This window comes from Poecile atricapillus, chromosome 4, assembly GCF_030490865.1.
Source record: "Poecile atricapillus isolate bPoeAtr1 chromosome 4, bPoeAtr1.hap1, whole genome shotgun sequence".
Taxonomy (NCBI): Eukaryota; Metazoa; Chordata; class Aves; order Passeriformes; family Paridae; genus Poecile; species Poecile atricapillus.
In genome coordinates, this window is record NC_081252.1 from 32,513,977 (window position 1) to 32,536,116 (window position 22,140).

At 45.9% G+C, this 22,140-nt stretch overlaps 1 protein-coding gene across 2 annotated transcripts in view; it reads left to right on the forward strand.

The window, feature by feature from the left end:
* MFHAS1 (multifunctional ROCO family signaling regulator 1) overlaps positions 1-21,772 on the forward strand; it is a 34,946-nt gene extending 13,174 nt beyond the window's left edge. The window contains exons 2-4 of one of the 2 annotated variants that reach the window (XM_058838255.1): positions 15,915-16,070; positions 17,607-18,046; positions 19,560-21,772. In XM_058838255.1, the coding sequence (XP_058694238.1) occupies positions 15,915-16,045 (131 nt within the window). In that variant the 3' untranslated portion in view covers positions 16,046-16,070; positions 17,607-18,046; positions 19,560-21,772. The remainder of the gene's footprint in view (positions 1-15,914; positions 16,071-17,606; positions 18,047-19,559) is intronic. The other variant, XM_058838254.1, reaches the window with a different exon arrangement.
* The last annotated feature ends 368 nt before the right edge of the window (positions 21,773-22,140 follow it).

Below are 22,140 nucleotides of genomic sequence, written 5' to 3' on the forward strand. Positions count from 1 at the left end.
TTGCAAATCCAGACAAACTGGTGTCTGACTGAGCAACAGCTGTGTGGTGCCAAACTCTCACTTAATGATAGGGAGCTGTTTCTGGGTCTAAAATGTTTTTTTAAAGTGTGCTGTAGGTTTTTGAGAGAACAGCTGCTGGCTTGGCCTCCACTGCCTTAATGTGGGCTTTGAGCCAGCCAGTCTCTGTCCCACTCCTTGAGTCACTCCATCTTGCACCATCTTATTGCTGAGCAGCCCAACTGGGAACAGGCAGTGAGAGCTGGAATAGTCAATTCTGGCTCAAAGTATTCCCTGGGTAGTCCTTTTCATGGGTCGGCTTTCTTGGAGAAGTCTCATCTGGACTGTATCTTCAGGAAGTCAGAATGCTGTGTTCAGAGAGAAACAAGCAGGTGGACCTCCCCACATTTCCAGGATATTCCAGGCTGGGGAAGATGGACAAACTTATCCTTTTTACATGTCTGTGCTATTGCAGGGGGGGAAAGAGATAGAGGATTTTGTGTTTCTTCTCCTGGTCTGCATGGTGCTTCCTATGCTCTTGCTGTATGTGACTATTTTTGCACTGGGTTTGCATGGCAAGGTTTTTGGTAGCAGGAGTGGAGCCCTACAAAGTTTGCTCCTGTGAGAAGCTGCTTGAAGCTTCCCATCTCTCTAACAGAGCCAATGCCAGGTGGCTCCAAGACAGACTGACCCCTGGCCAAGGCCAAGTGCATCAGCAATGGTGGTAGTACCTTCAGGATAACATATAAGAAGGGGAAAAAAACCAAAACCCTTTGCAGCAGCTATTGCAGCTGGAGCAGGTAGATGGCCAGAGGAGGCTGTGATCTTTTTGAGAAGCCTGTGCTGCAGCAGACTACAGACAGGACTTGTGGACCCATGGGGAGAGGAGCCCACACTAGAGTAGGTAGGACTTATAACCCCACAGGGGACCCAAGTCCATGAAGAACTGCAGTCTGTGGGAGGGGCCCCACACTGGACAGGGGAAAAGTGTGAGGAGTCCTTCTCTTAGGAGGAAGGAGCAGCAGAGGCAATCTATGATGAACTGACTGCAGACCCCATTCCTGACCTTCTGTGCCACTGGAGAGGGAGGAGGAGGTAGACAAGATTAGGAGGGGAAAAAGTCAGGAGTGAAGTTGAGCCCAGGAGGCAGGACTAGGTAGGGCAGAGGTGTTTTAAGATTTAGGTTTATTTCTCATTATCCTTCTCTGATTTGATTGGTGAAAAAATTAAAGTAATTTTCCAAAGTTGAGTCTGTTTTGCCCATGACAGCAGCTGGTGAGTGTTCTCTCCCTGCTCTTATATCAGTGAGCCTTTCATTGTATTTTCTCTCCTCTGTCCCACTGAGGAAGGGAGTGATAGAGTGGCTTTGGTGGGCATGTGGCATCCAGCCAGGGTTAACCCACCCCAAGTTTATAGGCAGAACTGCTGGATGGGGTTGAATGTGCTGAAGCAGAGGGTGCTTGGTGGCAGGCTTCCAAACCAGGGAGTCAGCAGCAAGCACCAGGCCTACTTACACTCGTTGCATAATCAGATGAGTTTTCAGCTCCCTGTGCATTTCTCTAAATCTTCCTTTTGAACAGCCTCTTTCTTTGTCCAAGAGATTTTCATGCTCTTATTTCAGACAGTGATGCATGGACTAGATTTAGAAAATTCTCATATCCATATGACTCTGGTATATCAAAGTGGCTAAATTTAGAAAATCTAACAAAAAAGAGCTTCCCCTTCCTGTGATCTGACATAATGTTTCTTGGTCGCTGTTATTTTTACTATGGAACAGCTTAAATCTATTTTGGTTGGGCACTAAGTGATGGCTACAGTGTGAAAGAAATTTGTTTCTGTGAAGTCAGGCGGCTGTGCTGCAGCTTCAGGGCTCTGAGGGCAGCCTGCTCATGCTGAGCATGTGCCAGTGCTATGTTGGGGCCCCCTTACAGCCCTGCTCAGCTCTCTTGAGCCCTGCCTGCTCAGTAGCGGGTCTCTGGGGCTCAGAGCTTTGATGGCTCTGAACTTCTTCAACATTTTGTAGATGTAGTGAGTGGTGATGGATTTTAACACACACCCCCCAGTACTTCACTCATCCTCCAAATTCAAGGACAATATAGGAAAGATGTTTGACTGGCAGCAAAGTAGAAGACACTAGGGAGTTTATGTGAGAGCTAGTCATGACTTTGGTTTAATAGGTCTCTTTAGTACATGTATGTTTCACTGTACACCATTAGGACCAGGACTAAGCCATCCCTGCCTGGAAAAAGCACTGGTGCAATCATGCCCTGCTGAGCACCTTTAGCTCTTGGTGTCAGGAATATGTAATTCAAGCTTTCAAACTTTCTTACTAATTTTGGTTTGGGGTTTCTGTTTGGGTGTTTTTTAAGCTATCTCCTTTGCTAAAACTTTCTCTGTGGAGGTTCAAGCTCATATTTTATTATGGCTAACTGCTCTTCTTCAACAGCCTTCTGACTTGTTTCCGAACATCCCACGCCTGCTTTCATATTGAGATGAAGGAAGACAACTGGGATGTTGGGAAGAGATGCTTTTTTTTTTTTTTGCTGACCTCAATATCCTAGAAATCTGCTGAGCTAGAATTTATTTCTTACTTTATCATCATTTTAAGCTTCTGGTGGACAATTGTGTCGAAATCTTCAATGGGTGAAAATGGAGGCAACGTGAGCCTCACTCTGGAACTTTGGTCACCTCCAAGGGATTTTGTCAGGTTCATGGTGGTGCCAGAGGGCTATGTAGGGAGTGAAACTCCAGTGTGCTTTGTCCTCACTAAAAGGTCCAGCCAGATCTGCATACCTGAACCTGTACTGTCAGGAGTTTTGGGCAGGGATGCTGTCACTCATGCTGTCACGTGAAGGATCATGCTGTGATCCAGCATTGGTGACGTTTTCATGGCAGCTTGAGTAAGCAAGAAGTTTGTAGTTTCTCAAAGGAGCATGTGTGTGCCCAGAGGGAGCCCTAAGACTCTGAGGTGATCATTACTGGATTTTGGCAAGATCTTAACTGATGCTTGCATAGGCAAATAATTCAGCTCAGCAAGTGGCTGCTGCGGTCAGCTTGGAGCCTTCCTAGGGTGAGGTGCTGAAATAAACAATCTAGAGTTGAGTCTTGTGTGTGTCTTTTCCTAAGCAATGTGTTTGTGCCTCAAAGGCTCAGCCAAACTAAAGACTTCCTTGGATGAAAGAAAAGTTTGGGAACCTTCCCTTGGGATCAGAAAAAAAAAATTACCTTTCTCTGTGTCTTTTGTAATGGAAAGCTACCATAAAGCTTTTGAAGCTGTTAGTTTTGACTTGTTCTTTGTCCTTCTTTGAAATAAATCACATCTTGTCTGACGAAAGTGTTTAGCATGTCATGTACATACACACATGCACATTTTTGAGTGCCTACAGTGAAGTTTAACAGTGTTAAGAAAATGTTGCCAAATATCACAAGATCATGTTCAGGTTAGTGATTCAGACAGGAATCACATTTTTAAAAAAGAAAAAAAAGTTAAAATAAATAAAGAACCCCACCCCAACCAACCATTGGGCTGAAGAGGATGTGGTGAGAGGAGGTGCTTATTGCATGGCTGCTCCTGCCCCTGGACACCAGGGTGGATGCTGGAAGCCTGGTCCTTGTAGTGAGGTTGGGCAGCTGGAAGGCAGTTTTTGACCAGCCTCTGGTTTATCACCAGTGTGCCATCATAAGTTGTCATGTTTTATGGCAGACCTGTGCCCAGGCTTCAGGTCAGAGTTTATTACTTTTAGCTGTGCTTCCTGAAGCATTTAGCATCAGTATTTCCCTGAAATAACACCTTTGTTTGAAAGCCGTGTCACAAAACTGCCTCTGCTCTGCAGCTGCTGCATCATACAAGTTTTGTGCATGATTCTGCTTCTCTGGCATGTACCAAGAGCACCTGATCCCATCTGAATCTTGCAGGTGAGCACTGGAACTGAGAACTACCCGCAAAGTTATGGTTCTGCTGGAGACGGCTCTTTTACCCCTTGCTCAGTGCTGCTTTATTCTCCGTTGCATAATGCTGCGTGATGCGGATAATCCGGTCATCATTACAAAAGGATTTAAACCCCTTTTTAATCAGAAGTCATTTTTAATAAAGCTTTGCCTTGCTTGGAGGACTGTTCTAGTGGCTTGAGTGTTTAAGAACAAAATGCAGGAGACTGAGGGAGGTGGGGGGGACCAGCTCAGGGGGGAGGGAGGCAGGTGCCTCTGTCTGGCTCCCAGGTGGTTGCTGGTGAAGTCCAGAACTATGGGACGCATTTCCACTAGCACCAAGCATGTAAAGTCCTTACATGCACGGATAGAAGCAGCTTGTAGGTCTGTGCTTTCTCAGAATTTTTCACTCACAGAGCAAGCTTCTGGTGTTGGAGAGAAGGAAGGGCTCAATCTGGACAATCAGGCTTCTGCCTTCTCTTTTAACCCTCTGTGTCCAAAACACTGGTAGTCCACTAGGGCCTCCTGCATCTCAGAACAAACTGTCGACCTGGACAAAGTGCAGCATTTATTTCTTTTGGAATGGCAATGGCATACCATGTGTGTGATTGACCTTATTTCTTTGGCTGTTGCTCTGCCATTGTTTTGTGGAAAGTGCACTGATTAAAACAGCATGTGAACTCTTTAAGTAGCTCTGAAATGTATCCTCTTTTCCAGCATGCCAGCATTTTCCCCACTTTTCTGGCAGTAGCCACCTCTTGAGCTACTACACCTGCTTCACCTCCCCTCAGAGCAAGCATAATTGGGGACTTGGTATTTGAAAGCAAGCATCTTGCTGCTTCCTGTTCTTTTTCAGTCCTAGTAGTCCTTACTCTTGGGATACATGCAATGTATGCTTAAGATGTCCCTCTGATCAGTGTAAGTTGATGACTTGGAAGTTTTAAGGTGGTTTCTCCCCAAGACAGATGGCATGCAGAGGAGAGCCAGTAAGCTTGCAGCTCAGGTGAGTTGATAAAACATCTGAAAGAGGAGGGGGTCAGGTCTCTGTTACAAGGACACCGGTGAATAAGTACCCAGAATTATCCACCTGGTAGAAATCTACAAGTAATACTGGTTTACAGCACAAACAGGGGACCAGGAGAGAGCTCTGGGACTCTAGGACAGAATTTCCTATGAGGGAAAGGTCCAGGGGAGTAGAGGAAATGGTGGAGCAGATAAATGTTCTCCTGGCAGCACTTGGAGGCTGATGAGTTCTTTCTGGGCCCCAGAGCTCCTTCCTGTCCAGTAAGAAACGTTACTACCATGGAAGTGATTTTTAAACAGCAAAGATGGATGCTGCAATTGACTTTTGGGCACTGAGAACCCAGACCAGATGGCATTTAGCAGGCAATGAACTTCATAAGAGTTAAGTTACAATGCTATTGTTTCTGTATTTGCATGATTTCTCACTGGGAGGCATTCCAATGGTAAAATAAAAAGCAATAAGCATTGGTCTCAGCAGAGATAATGAAACAATCTATAGTATTAAGCTCATAAATAAGCACTTTTCATTGGGAAAAAGATATTTGTAAGAAAAAGCTAGCTTTTGCATTGAATTACAGCAATTAGTTGTCTGTCATCTGTTTGGATATTGGGGAATGAGAGGCTTCAGAAAACAGTGGTTAAATTATTTAAAATGTTAAGGAATCACAAATCAACACAAAAAGAAAAGTTAAAAGATTAGTTCTCATTCCCTCTGGAAAAGGGAGCAAGTGAAAGCTGTTAATAGTAAAAGGACAGATGGAGCTTTATTCTACTATTGAGCAAGAGAAAGCCAGCAGGCCACTCAAACTTCAAAGACAGCAATTTTGGTAACAACAAAAGATACTTTAAGCCAAACAAATAGAGCAGATTCAAAACAAAAATCAGGTTTCCACTTCTGTTGGCATAGGGAGACTCAGGCTCTGAGCTCTATGGAGTGCTGCTTGGGCACTTCTATGTGTGTCAGCAATGCTTTTATAGTGGACTTATGCATGAGACCAAGAGGAGAATTGGCCACTGGTTTCAATGCTCTGCTCCCTCTGATTTTAGCCATATAGCTTTATGCAAATCTACATCACATTCTGTTTCACAAGGAAGAAAAACTTGACTAAGGATGTACTTAACAAACTAGAGTGCAAATGAAACAAATATATGCAAAGAAGGAAGTTATATCTGATGTCCTTATAATTAGGGAAACTTCTTTGATCCTGCAGCTTCCTGGTCAGCTAAAGCCATACCTGTGGGCAGCATGCAGTGTGAGGTTAGTTATTACTATGTATAAAGTGGATAGCTTTGAAGAAAAAAAGCCAAGGAGGCATTTTGTTCCAATTAAGCATGAGCCTAGAATAAGTTTAGTGATGTATGTGCATAGACCAAATTCACCAGTAAAGTGACTTCAATACAAAGTCATGTTGATAGATTAGAGCAGGGGTGAGTTCAAGTTGGTTCAATAAAAGGTAAAACACTTGATTTAACATTTGAATATATGCAGGACCTTTGGTGTAAAGATTTCTCTCCTTAGACCAGTCGATGTTGAAGGGTAAAAAAAGAAAGGTTCCTGTGTTTAAGTGGGCTCTGTGGTTGTCCTAATGAACAGCGAGTGTTTTGTGGGTGACCAAAATAGCTTTGCAGAGGAATATTGCGCATGCATCTCACCTTAAGTGATCTGGGAGAGAATACTTAACCACCACAGGTTTGAAAATACAGCTCCGTCCAGTTCAGTTTGCAAAACGCACTGAAACCTTGGAATGGCCCTGAAGCAACAGCAACTCATGGAGTCCAGTTACTTTTACCCAGAAAGGAGTTTATTTAATCTCAGAGAAAACTGTTGGGCAGAAAATGTAGATGCAGTTCTTGTATTTGTGTTTTGGTTTGTTCTCCTTTTTCTTGGCTGGCAAAAGGCAAGTAAATTTGAAAGAAATAAAAATTAAGAAAAAATAAAAGACAAGAAAGGATGCTGTGACAGAGTGTAAAACGTTGTACAAGGGAAAACTCCAGATTTTTCACTTCCCAGCTGGAAATCTGTCAAATTCTAGAAGAGCAGCTTCATAGCCAGAATCCTACCTTCAACCATGGCATGCATGAACATCTTGTGAGGAAAAAGTAAGCCAGAGGGGAAAAAACTTGTCCCAAGCGCTCCCCCAGCCTTAGTCTGTCATCAGCAGATGACATCAGCACATGGATTTGTCTCTTTAGTAATGCTTAAGGACACTTTTCCAGTTAGTGGTCTGATCTGCTTGTGAACCTTTGTATTGCAGCAGTCTGCATCAGGTGCTTCCTTTTGCTTTTCCTCAAGTGCACCATGTAGTACCTGCATTGAAGCGGAAAACAATCAGTCAGTTCTGGGTTCAATGTTAGTAGCTAGACTGTTGTGAGGAAAAATGTCTCACAGACTTGACTAATTCTCTGAATTTAGCAAAAGGGCAGGCGGAGTCTTGGCTCTGTCTCATCAGTTGCATAAGGCTGGAACTCAGTGGGACTGAGTCTTTTATGGCCTGCTCTTGGGGCTGGCTTTTCACATGGCCACCTATTAATGTGTTGTGACCTAAACACAGCCAGACAGAGGTAGCAGGATGGTAACCAGTCCTGGTATTCCCTGCAGACTTCAGTGGACCCTGCCTGTTAACTGTTTATTGTAATAAAGACTTTGTGAACCTCTCTAAACTGCTTTTTTTTTTTTGTTTAGTTGGACCTGCAGTGTGCTGATCATCTGAACAAAAAAAGGGTCAGCACCTCCTTTGTGATGGAGGAGTAATAGCTTTGAAATTACTGTTTGGAAAGATGGGCTGAGACTGGTGGGAATTGTTGCTGTCTGGACTGTCTGCAGCCATTGGTGTCTAGTGTTCAGGTGGATACTCTGTGTGCAGTTGTCTCTCGCTGTTACTGGGTGAGAATAGACAGGTTGGGGCTGGCTGCAGCTTTCTCTCCAGCTGGTGCCTTGCCTTGGCAAACTGAAAAAGCGCTTGTGGCAGATACGGCTGAAGGGGTAGAATTAAAAATAACCAAAAGGTAGATTCTGGGCTTGGTTACTCAGTGACAGGCCTGTTTCTATTCTGGGATGAGGATAATTCGCACTGAGCTCATTACACCATGACTCTCCCTTAAAATGCCTTGACAGTCAATTTCGTTCCAGCTAATAAGGTCCTAAAATGTTAATGAAGCAAATCAATTTTTCATGGCTTTGTATTGCAGTTGTCAGAAAGTGCTGTGTTGCAGCCTGCCAATTCAAAAAGCTTTTCAGATATTAGAAGGACAGCAAAACATTCAGCAATTTGAAGGATGTTTTATTTTCTCGATCTTTCCCCAGTGCCCCCTCTAATTTTTTTTGTAAGACTTTATGTTGTGCTGTTTGCTTGTCCCCTTTGGTCACGTCCTTTCTCCATTGTCTGCTCTGGTCCCTAATGGGAAGAGCTGACTTGTTCCCGTATTCCCTACTGCACAGGGAGAAGAAAGATGGAGTGCCCAACAGAATAGGTAGAGGTGAAGCTGGGCAAGGGATGAATTTCTCATGCTGAAATACTATTTGAAATATCCAGAGTTTGATGGAACAGAGTGGAGAAATGGCATCTTGTTCATCCCCTTTCCTCATCTTTTTGGAAGGAGCAGTAGTGTCAAAAGTCACAGCCCTCTCTCATGGCAATTTGCTGAGATGTCAGTGTTACCTGGCATACATGCTGGCTGTGCTTGGTATCTCATGGACTACAGAAGGAGGAGAGGGAGGTTGCGTTCATTGTACAGTGACATTGATGGTTGATCACTTACCCACACTGGTTTAGGAATAGGTTAAATGACAGCCATCTTTTATTTCTCAGAACTGCTTATTTCATACTGCCAGCAGGAGACAGAAGGGAATTTTCACAACTGCTCCTGGAGTTATTTAGATGGAGCTGTTTTGATCATTTACTGCTCTCTGCATTTGTATTTGTGAGTCTGCAAGTGGGAAGTACTAAATTGTGTGATTTGGGGAATGTAAGGGGTTTTTTTTAATTTGCTTTTAATTGAATTCCATTTCTAACTATAGTTAATTTCTATGTGCCTGAGAAAAATGTAATTAACTAATGTTTTGGGAAAACATAGAGTTTTCCAAGTTTTGTACTTGGAAGCCTTATACTGCCACACTGGTAAGGGATGATCTCAAATAACTCATGAGGGGAAAACTAGTGTATGAGTTGTAATTTGGTATTTTGAATTTGAATAATTAACCCCCTATAGCTGTTGAGTCAAACATCCAGAACACTTTCCACTCAAGTTCTCCACCCAGAGGTGTGCTCCATGCAGTGCCACGGGCTTCCCCAGAGCTTTTGCAAATGCTCAGGTGTGTCAATGTCTTCTGCTGTGACAGTGATGCGTTAAGAGCTGGCTGACCCTATAATGACTTGGGGAAGAGGGAGGGTATTTAACCCTCTTAAGTCTTTCAGACCATAGCTGGTGTTTGTGTGACTCTCCCATTCCCTGAGTGGCAGAAAATAGAGTTAGTGATTGCCACGTACAGCATCTATCTGCCTGTGTTTCCTGGACAGGCCTTACAGAGCACCTTAGCCTTTGGCACAGCCCTGGGCTTCCTGCCAGGGTAATTAGCCTGGTAGCTCCTCAGGTAGGAGGTAAAGTGCAAGGTGATCACAGCTGCTGGGGGAAAAGCTGCCTAGGTTTGAGCTGAACAGAGCCCAGCTTCTGCAGCACCTCTGGGGTTCCTGGCCTGGAGAACTGAAATTCTAGGTTCTGAAGCGTGACCTGTCAGCTCCAAGCTGAAAAGCACTGCTGTCTGTTTCCAGAGGTTGTTTTGTGTTTCCTTCACCTCACATGACTTAAGAACCTTGAGAAAACAATTTCCTGTACAGCCATCTGGGGGAAGTATGCAAGGTGAGCTATATATACATCCACAGTCCGAGCTGTGAGGCCTACAGATGAGGTGCTGGCTCGAGAGAGAGCTGATGTTGTGAAAGCAGGAGCTGGAAAGTTGTTTAATGCTTCAATCAGCCAGCAGCCCCAAGGCTGAGCCTGCCCCTCTAGCAGTTGGGATGCTCTAGATTGGAGCTGGGCAGACACAGGAGACTGCTCTGTGCTTAAGGAAGCTGTTGGTGTTCTTGGTATTGAACCCTTCAAAGGAGAAATTGGTTCCTGTTGCGTATTTTGGAAAGCTCTGACCCTTGCTCTCTGCACCTTTTTCTCTGTGCTATCAGCTTCTGATATTGGGGACTCACCTCTGTAGGCTAGTCCTTTGCCTTTCAGCTGGCTGCCTTTCCCACTCCCCATCTCCAGAGCAAACTTTCTTTTTGTTTTCAAGCCTTTCCTTTCTTTTTAAACAATATCAACTCCCAAGCTCATTTGCTCCTGGGCATGTGTTCTACCTGATGGGTGGTTCTGCTCACCAGCATGCTGTTGTGATCATTACTCACCAACAGAGTTTTTCTTCTCTGTTCTTCTCTCTCTTTTCTTCTCTGCACAGCAGTCTCTCCCAGTAGGGCTCTTGGACAGGCTGGGAGTTTTGTAGATGTTTTTGTTTGCTAGTTCTAAGCTCCTCTGACTGGGGACTGCAACATGAAGCTTATGAAACTTCAGTTCATAATGTGCATTTCAGCCTGCGCTGCTCCCTTTTGTGATGTCTCTGCTTTCAGCTTTTTTTTTTTCTGTTCTATATCTGTAGCCAGGAGAATGACCTTCAGTGAGGAAAAAATTTAAATCCTAACTTGGAGGTCTTTATCCAGGCCTCTGCCTCAAGCAGGCCGGGTAGGTCAGGTTGCTCAGGACTCCAGAAATAAATCAAGTGCAGTGTTCTATCTTTCTGGGGAATATTTTTGTGCGTGACATGCAGGCAGTGCTGCAAGGAGCATATTAAAAATTCATGCCAGTACAGAGCAGTATTTTCTGTGCACAGTGCTTGAGAATAAGCTTGTGTGTCATGCACAGCAACATTTGTATGAAGCAAGTAATTAGTTTAATCTAAGCAGAGAGTGGCAGAGAAGATTTAGATGGTGTGGAGTAGAAGCAGGCTTGTTGTGAGACACCATCTCCTTCCTTTTCCTTCTGCCACAACTCCTGGAAGATTTCTTGTAGAGCTGGCTGCAAAGTCCCAGTGTGTGAGGGCATTTCCTGCGCTTAAAGCAGAAGGGGAAATCTGTGCACATGGGTATTCACCTCACCCTGCCTCTGTGACAGCTTTGATGTACTTGTATAAGTGCTCCAGCTATTGAACCTTAAAACAACAAACAGCCAGGCACAGAAGCTGTAGCTTCTCCAGCCCCAATTTCTTTGCAGTTGTATGGATGAGAGAAGATGGGACTGCATGCAACACAGAGGGGTGTTCTGAGACCCAGGGCTCTCGTGTGAGCCCTGTTTTCCAACTGCTGTTGGAAACCAAGCATGGGACACGTGCTTTGGGTATGCAGGCAGTGTTGAAGTGTTCTATTCTCTATTCTAATGAAGGTTTGACTGCTGAGTGCTATGCTGAGAGGTGTCACAAGCAAAGATTAGTCAAAGGAGGCTTGATAGAGAAGCAGTTGAGGCTGAGATATGAAGTATCTCCAGTCAACCCCACCTGCAGTGGTTTGTATTGTAAGGGCTTCAGCAAGGAGGAAGAGTGAGAAGGGATTTAGAGTAAGAGAACATACGAGCACTGAGGCTTGAAAAAACAGTGGATCTTTGGTTGGAGCAGCTCTAGGATATATATGATGGAGTAAGTGGGTCAGTGCTGAAGCAGGGCAAGATGTAAGAGCACCTTGGTTTTGGCTCTCATGCCCTTGTATATCCTCAAGGCCCCTGGCACACTGAAGAGAAAGAAGCAACACCACAGAGCTGGGGCCAGGTCCTGCTCATCCACTGCTGCCTGTTTGTCCCAATGGGGCCCAGATCCTGACAGCAGGAAAAACAGCATGACAATGATAAACATCATCAGGCTGATACTGTGCAAACGTGTTATCCTGGGAGCTCTGAGGGAGTGGAGATGAGAGGCATGACAGGCTGGACTAGAGTATCTCATCCCTATGCCCTTGTAGCAGATTCTTGATACATGAATGGGGAACCTTGGGGGCTCTGAGCACATCTACTGCAGTGGGAGCTGCGTGAAGGCAAGTGGTCTGGGTGGGATTTTCTTCCTGCATGCAAAACCTTCCTCTCTGTTAGGCAGCCAAGTAGGCTTACAGCTGGCATTGTCTGGCTGCCAGCATGGAGTAACCAAACACTTCTACAAGTACTCGATTTTCTTGCTGTCAGCCTCTCTCCTACGTCTCTGATTTGTCACGGGTATCTGGCATTTCATGGGTATTTTCTAAAGGCCAGTGAAGTGTGCTTTGCAGCATGCATGGGTCTGATCACTGGCATGAGCTTTGAGTGAGCCTGTGCTTGTGTCTGTTCTGGGATAAAACAGTGGCAGTGAAGAACATCTTGCTGACAGAAGTAACTGCTGCAGGTGAGCTAGCTAATGCTGAAAGGAAACAGGCCTTTCTGGTAGAGTGCTGGGAAAGGGTGAAGGTTTGTTCCTGCTTTTCCCTGGGACTGCCCATGTATAGCACATTTCTTTTAAATTATGTGGGCAGCACGATTCACTCAGCCCATCTGCCTGAGGGAGTTTACAAACCAACTTATGGCAGCAGCCAAACTGACCATGTTAATTTCATGACACAGTTTTGGTTTGTGTCTAAACCTTAACTTGCTGTGCAGCACGTTTTACCAAGTTCTGGAGACCAGTTTCTGTGCCAAAACACCAGGAGGGTGGCCATGGGACAGATACAACGTTTCTGTGCCATTTGTGCCATTACAGGGCAATGGAGCAGCAAAGGAGCATCTTCTCAAGCATTTGCTCTCTGTTTGCAGATGCTTTTAACCAGGCTTGGCAGGTGCCTCTCTACCATCAACTGATCTGGGATTTAGATGCATCTAAATATTAGGCCTTGATCCTCAAGTACCTAACATTAAAGTGCCTTTAAAAATAAGGCTCATACTCTTAAATCACATTAATAATCTTAGTCATGTAGATTTGTCTACTGAAAAATGAAGTTGTTCTTCACACACTTGACTGTTGTAGTCTTTAGCCTTAAGATAAAGTAGCTGGAGTTTTGGTTAAAACCTTATTGGCTTCTGTGGAAGTTAAAACAAAGTCCATGTTGAGACTAGGATAAGCTTTGTGGTTGTGTGTGTGCTATTGCAGGCAACCTTTCAGAGAGGGTAGGCAGAACTGAGGTTTCTAGTAAAATTTGAGACGTGCTCACAGAGGAATGTGCAAAATACAGCCTGTATATAGGGGCAGAACAAGTACTGCAGACACAAGGTGCTACATCAAAACTGCAGTTAAACTTAACAATTAAACCAAGCAAACACCTTCCATGCCAGGCACTTAGCTTTTCCTTTTGTATCAATCAGTCCAATACCTCATTGGATTGCCTCTTTCCCACTCTGCTGTGACCCTGAAGTCTTTTATTGCTAATCTCCTACAGTTTGAATAATTTCTGAATAGAAGTACGAGGTTTCTGAAACCTCCAAGAGATTCTGGGCCTGGAGAGTTGTATCCAAGCAGGATGTGTCAGTGCTAGTTTGTTATAGCATACATTACATTACATATTGCAATGGGATTTGCACTGTCTTTATTCAGTAGTGATAAGAGGTGTGATTTGGGTAGCTATACCTAATTTAGTATTGTGATGAGTTTGTGCAGAAAAGATGATCGGTTTGCAATGAGAAGGGGATGAGAACAGTATAGTAAAGCAACAGGACATCTTTTAGCTGAAAGGGGGAAGAATAGTAAGGACACATAGGTGACCTTCTGTCCCCTTGGCGCATGATGTGTCTTACGGAGAAATTGTAAGAAAAGTCTTTCTTCTGGGGAGCAGCATGTATGTCAGCAGGAAATGGGAACAGGGCTGGAAGAGATTTGGTTGGGGCTGTGTACAAGGTAAGGTGAGCTTTATCCCAGAGACAGCCTAGAGGGGAAGGTAAAGCCATGAAGAAAAGGAGGGTGACTGAAGAGCCATGGCAAGGGTTTTGCCTGCAAATCAGACATCTGTTTTACCCTACAGCAATCTCCTCTGTGTGAGAAATCACCATCTAAGTTTTCTGAAGTGGGAAGATGGAAATAGGAATGAAGGCTCAAGCAGACAGACCAGTCTTATTGCACTCCTCTGATTTAAGATCTAATGGATATTAGCCCTGTCATTAAAATGCATAATGGTGCACTGATTTTCTCACTCATCTTTCAGAGATGGTGCTTTCAGTATAGCTATCAATACTGCAGTTTGGAAGTCAACCTGGGGTTGACAACCTGGGAATTATTGGGAGATGGAGCCCTGTGGTGTACATGCTTGATGGGGTGTAATGCTACTTTCAAAGTAAGACAGCTCGTGTAATTGGAGACGCCACCTTGCAGACTTAACTTTGAATTGCAAATACCATCACATTTCTTCTGGTTTGGAAGACACATCTTCCTTGCTTAAAAGCTGCTCTGCCAGTTCAGGTTTGAGTGTAGGTGTGAGGTGAGGGGAGATACTCAAACCAAATGTGAATTCAGACTGCAGACCATAGGAGCAAACTGGATTGCTGGCCCCAACAGTGGGGTGTCTCTCAAGGGGAACTGTGCATATTCCTTGACAAGCCCTCCCCTGTGCTTTCACTGTATGAAATGACATGCTGTTTCCTGAAAGTGAGAAGAAAAGCAGTGTGAGAAGAAGAGGGAAGCAGCATTTGTAGGGCTTCATTCGCTGTGATGGGGGCTGCCTGTTGTGCTATTGCTGCACAGGCTGAACAGTACTTTGAAGTGTGATTTCTTTTCTGTTTTTCCTGGGGTGCCCAGCAGTAGCCACTAGACAGGAGACATTTTCTGATGTTCGTTAACAGTAGAGGCATTTATTGCAAGTGCATTTAAAAATAGAGGAGTCCAAGGACCATTGTCTTGAGTGTTTTAGTGGAAGTGGGGACAGCTCACAGTGGCTGCGTGATTGACGGGTCCAGAGGGTTTTGTGTGGACCTGTGACTGCAACCCACTTAGAGCTGGCCTGCCTCTGTAAAGAATGTCACTGATCAAGCCAGTTGTGACCTGGTGCCTCTGCCTTCGGTAGGTCTGTTTGGCACCTATGCAGGCGCACTCGGAAGAATTGAGCCCTTGCTGGTCATCCCATATTGCCTTTGAGAGCATACCCTACCTCCCAGACAGGTATCAAGAGGTGTTTCTGGTGCTGTTTGGTGTCTAAGCTGTAGCTGGACTACTCTGAGGAGATGGCATGTTGATGGCTGGGGGATCTGCCTTGCTGGGGCCAGTCACGTATGGAATGGAGCCAGGAAGAAACTTGATTTGCTCTGAGCAAGCTGTTGGGGAAGTGATCCCCAGGGCTGGGCACATCTCAGCAACTGGCTTTCCCCTCTCACTGTGCTGACCTGTGTCTTGCCCTGAACTGCATTCTGCAAGGCTGCCAGCAGTGAGGAGCTGCCAACTTGGCTCTTGAACAGCGGAGCTGACGCAACTCATTTCACAGAGGGATACCAGGCGGTGTGAGAGCCCCCCACTTCTACTGACTCAATATAGAGCTAGTATTGCCTTCATTATAGGAGAGCTGACAGCTGGGAGCTGGGATTTGCATGCTCAGCAGAGTATAGCATAGCCAAGGGTCCTGACAGGATGCAGCAGCAGTCCCATGGCAGTTGTGGCAAAGGCACCCAGGGAGAGAGGCATTAGGGGGTCTTTCATCTAGATACTATGAATCCCTAAGGAGCTCTTGAGGCTGTGTGCAGTGATTCAAAGCAGAGACTGGAAAGATGGCAGATGTTATGTGTGTGGGGAGCAGCATGTCTCCAAGCTGCACTCGGGACACTCACCATGGTTACATGTATGAGACCTGCTCACATTGCAGGGCCGGTAAGCCCTCTTGCAGTGCTTGCCTGTGTCACTCACGGATGCTTATCTGGTGAGGGGGAGAGGAAGGGCATGCTAAAAGCAAAAATTGCCTTGCTGATGCTTAAAAGTTTTCATTGTTTTCCTTTATTCACAGGAGAACTGCTGAGTCAGCCGAGACCAGAGGGACTGACGGAGATCATCTGTCCCAAGAACGGCAGCGAGCGAGTTAATGTTGCCTTGGTTTACCCCCCCACTCCTACTGTGATCAGCCCTTGTTCCAAGTGAGACCAGAAAGCAGACCTATTCCCTTGTCAGTAGACACCAGAAAGCCTACGTAAAACATGCCCTCACTAAGCACTTCTCTCTGGAAGGTGTCAGCCTGGCAGCGTGGGGACTGTTCTAATTATTTGTGGCTATAGACAGCCCACTCAGAGGATAAGAAGTACAGTGAAATGGGCTGAGATGTTCTTTGAGCTGTGTTGTGGCAGATGCAAGACACACATTGGGCAGGACAGATCGGGAGATAATGCAGTCATAGGTGGGTTTTGGTAGGATGGGACCTCAGAAGATTTCTGTACACCCCCTTTTCAAGCAGGACCACTCTCACAGGCAGGTCAGGTTCCTTGGGACCTTGTATATGTGAGGGTGTCATCCTTGGATGACAATGATGGAGGTGCTACCACCTCTCTAGACTTTATTCTGGGACGGAACTTCTTTCCTTTTGTTCCATCTGAGTCTTTCCCTTTCCCTTTCCCTTTCCCTTTCCCTTTCCCTTTCCCTTTCCCTTTCCCTTTCCCTTTCCCTTTCCCTTTCCCTTTCCCTTTCCCTTTCCCTTTCCCTTTCCCTTCTCGTTCCTTTTGCATTACTGCCTTGTGTTTTCCACCACATCCCAAGCCAGCAGGACTCCAGGCTATGGTGGTGCATGGGGTTGTCCTGTTGTAGGAGTACAGTTATACAATTGTCCTTGTTGAATTTTCCAGCACTGTTGTTGGTCCAGTCCTCCAGCTGGTGAGGTCCCCCTGGACAGCAGCCCTGCCCTCTTGTGTACCTATAGCCTATATATACTTCACAGAGTGGGAATGTGCCTGGAAAATAGAGCTGTATTGTGGTGGGGAAAAATGTGGAATAACACTCACAAAAGCAGCCAGTGCCTTGGCTTTTTGATGCATGGGTTTCCCAGCAAAACAGAAATTCTGGTCTGTTGTAATTGGAGTGGCACAAGGGAATTTGATAGGGAGCTTAGAGGAGCAGCTGAGTGTCTTGCTGGTGTCTCCTGCTGTGCTGTATGTGAATACTTATTACTTTCACTTTAACATTTTTACAGTAGCTTTAGATGCTGTTCTCCCTGTTCAGTCCCCTCCCATTCCAAAATGCCACTCCTGGTAGAGAATAGCTTCAGTGATGGGTGGCTGTTGAGCTGTGTGTGAAGGTGAGGTTGAAGTGTCCACCTTGGGCAGAAAACAAATCTGCTCTGGTACTGAGCCACAGGTCACTGCTGCATGTTCATTTGGTTCTACTGTGTGTGTCTACTTGGCACAGCACATTTCTAACCTGCAGGTGCCATTTTTGTTGTCCTGTGCTGTCTGCTCTGTGGAGCACAAGAAGGCTATGCCACCTATCCTCCTTGTCCTCTAGCCTGCCTTCCACAATGTCTGTTAATTGTGTCCCAGTTTCACAGTCACTCTGCTGGCAGGAAACTTGTGTTCTCAAAATGGCCTGTGTTACTTTTACTTTACTTCACACTCCCTATTTAGAAACCTAGAGAAAATCATGTGTCTTAGGTTATTCATCACAAGCACTATGAACCTTGCTATATTATTTTTTTCTTTATCCTTTCCTCTTCCAGATAAACCATCAGTGCTGGTGCCAAAGGTTTTCCACCGGGCAGAATATGGCTGATGCTCTGCAGTGCTCCCATCTTTCCAGTTGTGGAGTTGATGCTGACGGGGATCAATGGGACTTTGGACTTTGGACCCTGAAAGAAATGCTGTGGGGCAGGGGCAGCTCCCAGGTGGGGGCCTCATGGCTGGAGTGGATGAAGTCATCTGGAGGTTGGGGGTGACAAGGCATGAAGGAAAATGATTGCTGCAGACGGCAGGGCCGCTGGCCGGAGGGAAAGCACTGGGGATAGGTTTCTGTGGACCCATTGATCACGTGTTGAAAACCCATTTGGATCTCATGATGAATGTAAAAATGTTCTTGGTATCCCATTTAATTCAGACCTGCTTGGAGGAAAGTCTCTTGAAATGAGCTGTAGCGGGATTCCCTGGATTTGTTCCTGGACAAGTGAGTTTTGTGGCAGTTAGCCAAGGCTTTGCCGGGGAGTGGGTTGGTACAGTGAAGCCTTTAAAATTGCTCCACCAGAAAACAGTTGGCTGTGTCCCATGCAGCAATCTTGAGCGGAGGCTGGCAGAGAAGCAGGGTGGGAAACGTTTCCTGCCCTGTGTGTTCACATATGTTGCGCCATGAAGTGTTGAGGATGTGCTCTGATCATGCAGGGACAAAAGCAGGGCAGTCAGTGTGCCTCTGGCACATGCTATTTCTTATCCCTAGTGTTACAATTATCCCTGAACAGCTGCTGGTTTGCCATGTCTGGATGGTCTGGTACTGCCATTGTGGTACTCTCCATGTATTGTGTCCACTAGAGCACTAAAAATCTAGTTCTTGGTCATCCTTCTGGAAAGCTACCCAGTCATCTTTGTGCAGAGATCTGGTGAAGCACTGTGTGGCTGAGAGGTACGAACTGATCCTGATCCCCTTGGGATGACCCTGGCAGCCATGCTTCATGAGCAGCCATTTTCCCTCTCCAGATGTGGGAAAGGGCAGGCTGAGCACTGGTACCAAAGTTCTGGTTTCTCCCCCAGCTATGTGGCTTTGAGGACTTATAAGATGTTACTGTTAGTTTGTGCCCTGCAGCTGAGCCCTGGTAACTGCACAGTGTGAGTCCTGCTCCATGCAAATATTTATTAAGTGTAAATCAATAGGAGGCAGGCATTTCCAGAGCCAGGTTCCCTTCATCAGATGCTGGGGGAGGGCTTCAAGATGAGGGACTTAAAATACTTGTGTTAATGTACAGCTCTTAATTCTTTGGGCTGTGATAGCAGACCTGTGATGGGTGGTACAAGTCAGCAGGCAGTGCTCACCAGGATGTGAGCTGGCCAGGCCTGCAGCCATTGCAAGACAGTGATGCATCCTGCTGGGACCTGTTGCTGTTGCATGATATTCCCCTGGTTTCTGATCCTTCAAATGCCAGTCTCATGTGCAAGGCTGTAAATCTTCCCTTTGGCAAGAACTTAGTGCTGGGAAAGCAGGGCAGAATCTTCTCCAACAGGAGATCCAGAGGCCAGGTAGAAGAAATCAAGCCATGTACCTTACTTCAAGGGGAAAAGCTGCCAAATAAAAGCTGGCAGCTCAGTCAGCTTCCTGTCTCTTCAGGGTACCGTTCCAGCTTGGGAGGGTAGCTTGGGCTCAGATTTCATGTGTTGACCTGCTGCCTCTGGCAATCAACCTTCTTAGGTCAGTGGGAGTCATTAATTGATTCTGATTCTGTGTTGCTGTGGATAAACTGGAGACTCAAAAATTGTCTGTGGTGGCTGGAGGAGGTGAAAGGGAGACGAGATCTTTGAATGCTGCTCAGGAATAATGCTAGGAAACTCCCTTGTTCCGAGTCCTGCTGCCCATGAAACATGCCTGGTACAGGCAGAACTTGTGTTAGAGCATTCCCTACTGTCACCTCCTGTGCTGGGCAGTCTTCTCCTCCTGTTTCGCTGCTACTCACCTCTCTTTCCGTTCTCCATAGGAAGAAACTAGCGATTTGTTGCTGTGAAGTTGCGTGGAAACCACATTGTAAAGAAACCACAAACTGGAATCCTTTTCCAGCCGGAGGCCTGTTTCCCAGTGTGCCCATCTGGTCTGGGATGCGTGAGCTTTGAAGGAGTGAGAGGACAGAGCAGACATCATACAGCCTGCTCCTGGGGACCGCAGCCCTCCTGCCGGGGTGTGCCACCTCCATGGGAGCATTCCCTGGCCTTTGCAGGCACTCAGGCTGCTGCTGTGCACTGAAGCCGTAATGCCGGGAGCGTGGCAGTATGGAGATCAATCTAGTTGGGTCTATTTAATATGAAACGGTGATTGCTCATCCACCCACTGTTTAGTAACTGGTGTAACTGTTTTCATCCAAATTTTTTTAATATGCAAAAGCCATTTAATTTTCTATGCACTTCAGAAACATCTCCCCTTTGCAGTTGCCAGGTGGGAGATTGATGCAGGAGAACCAAACCAAGCGGCTCATAGTACTTTTGATTTTGCTGTCACTGTCTTTTAAGGATGCACCCTGGGATCCTCATACAGTGTCCCTTTGCTGAGCTCCTGATTGAGACCCCAGTTAATATCCCTGAGCCCCAGGGATGATGGCCCTGTGTTTCTGAAGGATCTGTCATTTTTCATGAATCAAGCCACAAAGGAAAGAGGGCTTGAATGCAGTGCCCTGACAGCAGATACCTGAGTTCAGAGTATGTGTTATGTTCCTGTTCTTGTCCCTGCTCGAAGAGTTACCAAACTGTTAGAAATCACTAAGGCCTCTGTGGAGCACTCTGCAGCCTTTACTGAAGATGTATTATAAAGAGGTGAGAAAGGACTGGGGCATCAGCTGTCTCCCTGTGGAGCTGACAAGGAATTTAACTCCTCTGGAATAGGAGGAGAATCTCCTGGTTACTCTATCTCCTAGATGCCTACTTCACTCAAGATGATTGTACTGGTTTTGCTTATTGGTTTGCAGACCCCTTGCTTGACCGGTTTTTGATTTCCTGCTGAAACTGGTTCAGACAGATTTGGAAGCAGAGCTAGTGAGCTTTGAACTCCAGGACTTTCAGCAGATGGAAGATGTCCTGGAGTACCTTGTGTAACTCTCTGAAGCAAAACCTGGGATTCAAACCTGCATCCGTCCAAGTGAAACTCCCAGGATAGTAGCTTTGCCTTCTTCTGGGTCTGTGTAATGTAAGGAATTGCATGTCCCTAAGCAGCATACAAATATGTAGAGGTGAGTGGGAGTAAGCCCAAAGGGTGATACTGCACATCTAGGTAATTTTAGGGCTTACAGGAGTACTTGGAGACTTCTGGCAGCTGCAGAGGGTCCTGGGTGATGGGACACCTCTGTTTTAAATATGCTATAAGCAAAAACGTCAGAGAATATTGTTTCCAGTCTGCCACAAGGCCAGGGTGCCTTTGACTAGTCTCCTTTCGTGGCAGTGCTGTTTTTTCTGCATTGTCTCTGCTCTGAGCTTGGGGAATTCAGCTTTAAAAGGTTAAACTGAAATAGAGCCTAGTTTGGGATTTATCCTGCCTTACGGTCTTTCAGATCAGATGGAAGAGACTGGGGGCTGCAGAAGCATGGGTCATCTCCCTTGCAGCATCCCCCGTGCCACAGTTTCATGGTGGCTGTAAAAACTCAGTAGTGTATTTGGGTGCTGCTTTCCCAGGAACTCAAGATGTGCTTGGCTGTGCTGTAGCACTGGAGCTTATGTGGGGTCCCTGTTCTCTTCCCCATTGTACCTCTGAGGCAGTTAAAATTTGTCAAAGCAGTTGAGGCTCCTCACTGTGAGGAGTTAGATACGGTTGTGTCAAAGGGAACTGCAAATGTTACTTAGGAACTCACTAAGTGAGATGAAAATCCACTGGCTCACTCATGCAGAGCCAGATCCCGGAGCTCAGTTCCTCTCGTGCCCTTTGGATGGGATCTTGGGCTGGCATCCTTGGAACAGCAGTGCCGGGAGGTGGAGATGCTGCACTGCAGTAAGCACAAGAAGAGGCGAGCAAGTGGGCCTCAGTGTAGCACTCATCACACGCTTCATGGCTCAGTTCATGGACTGTAATTGCAGGTATTCATATAATCTACATCACTGGGCAGGACTCTGCGCACACACACATGCATGCCCAGACACACATGCACCACACCCACACTCGCCCACACATCCTCGCCAAAATAACTGAAAATAAAAGTGATCTCAATCTCCAGGAGAGTCCTGGCTGTGTGATTTGTTTTTCCTCCTGCAGTGCCTCCTTGGCCTCTAGCTCTGGAAGGGTCTGCACCTAGTTGTAGATCTGTGCTGTAGCAAAGTCACAAAGAGATTTGCCACTGAGTGAATATGAGCATGGAGACCCTTATTTAGTATCTGTGAACCACTGCCCATTCTAGCAAGGCAGGTGATTTCTGGGAAACAGCTTTTTTCCCCACTAAATAAAATACCTTTTAAGGTATTTTATGGGTTTGGGAAGCCAGCTCAGTGGTTCTCATTGGTAATGTTGTTTGCATTCATGGAAAGCTTGGTTCCCTGCTCAGGTTCAGAGCAGGTTTTGGAGGCAGAGTTGTAAGGTAGGCAGTC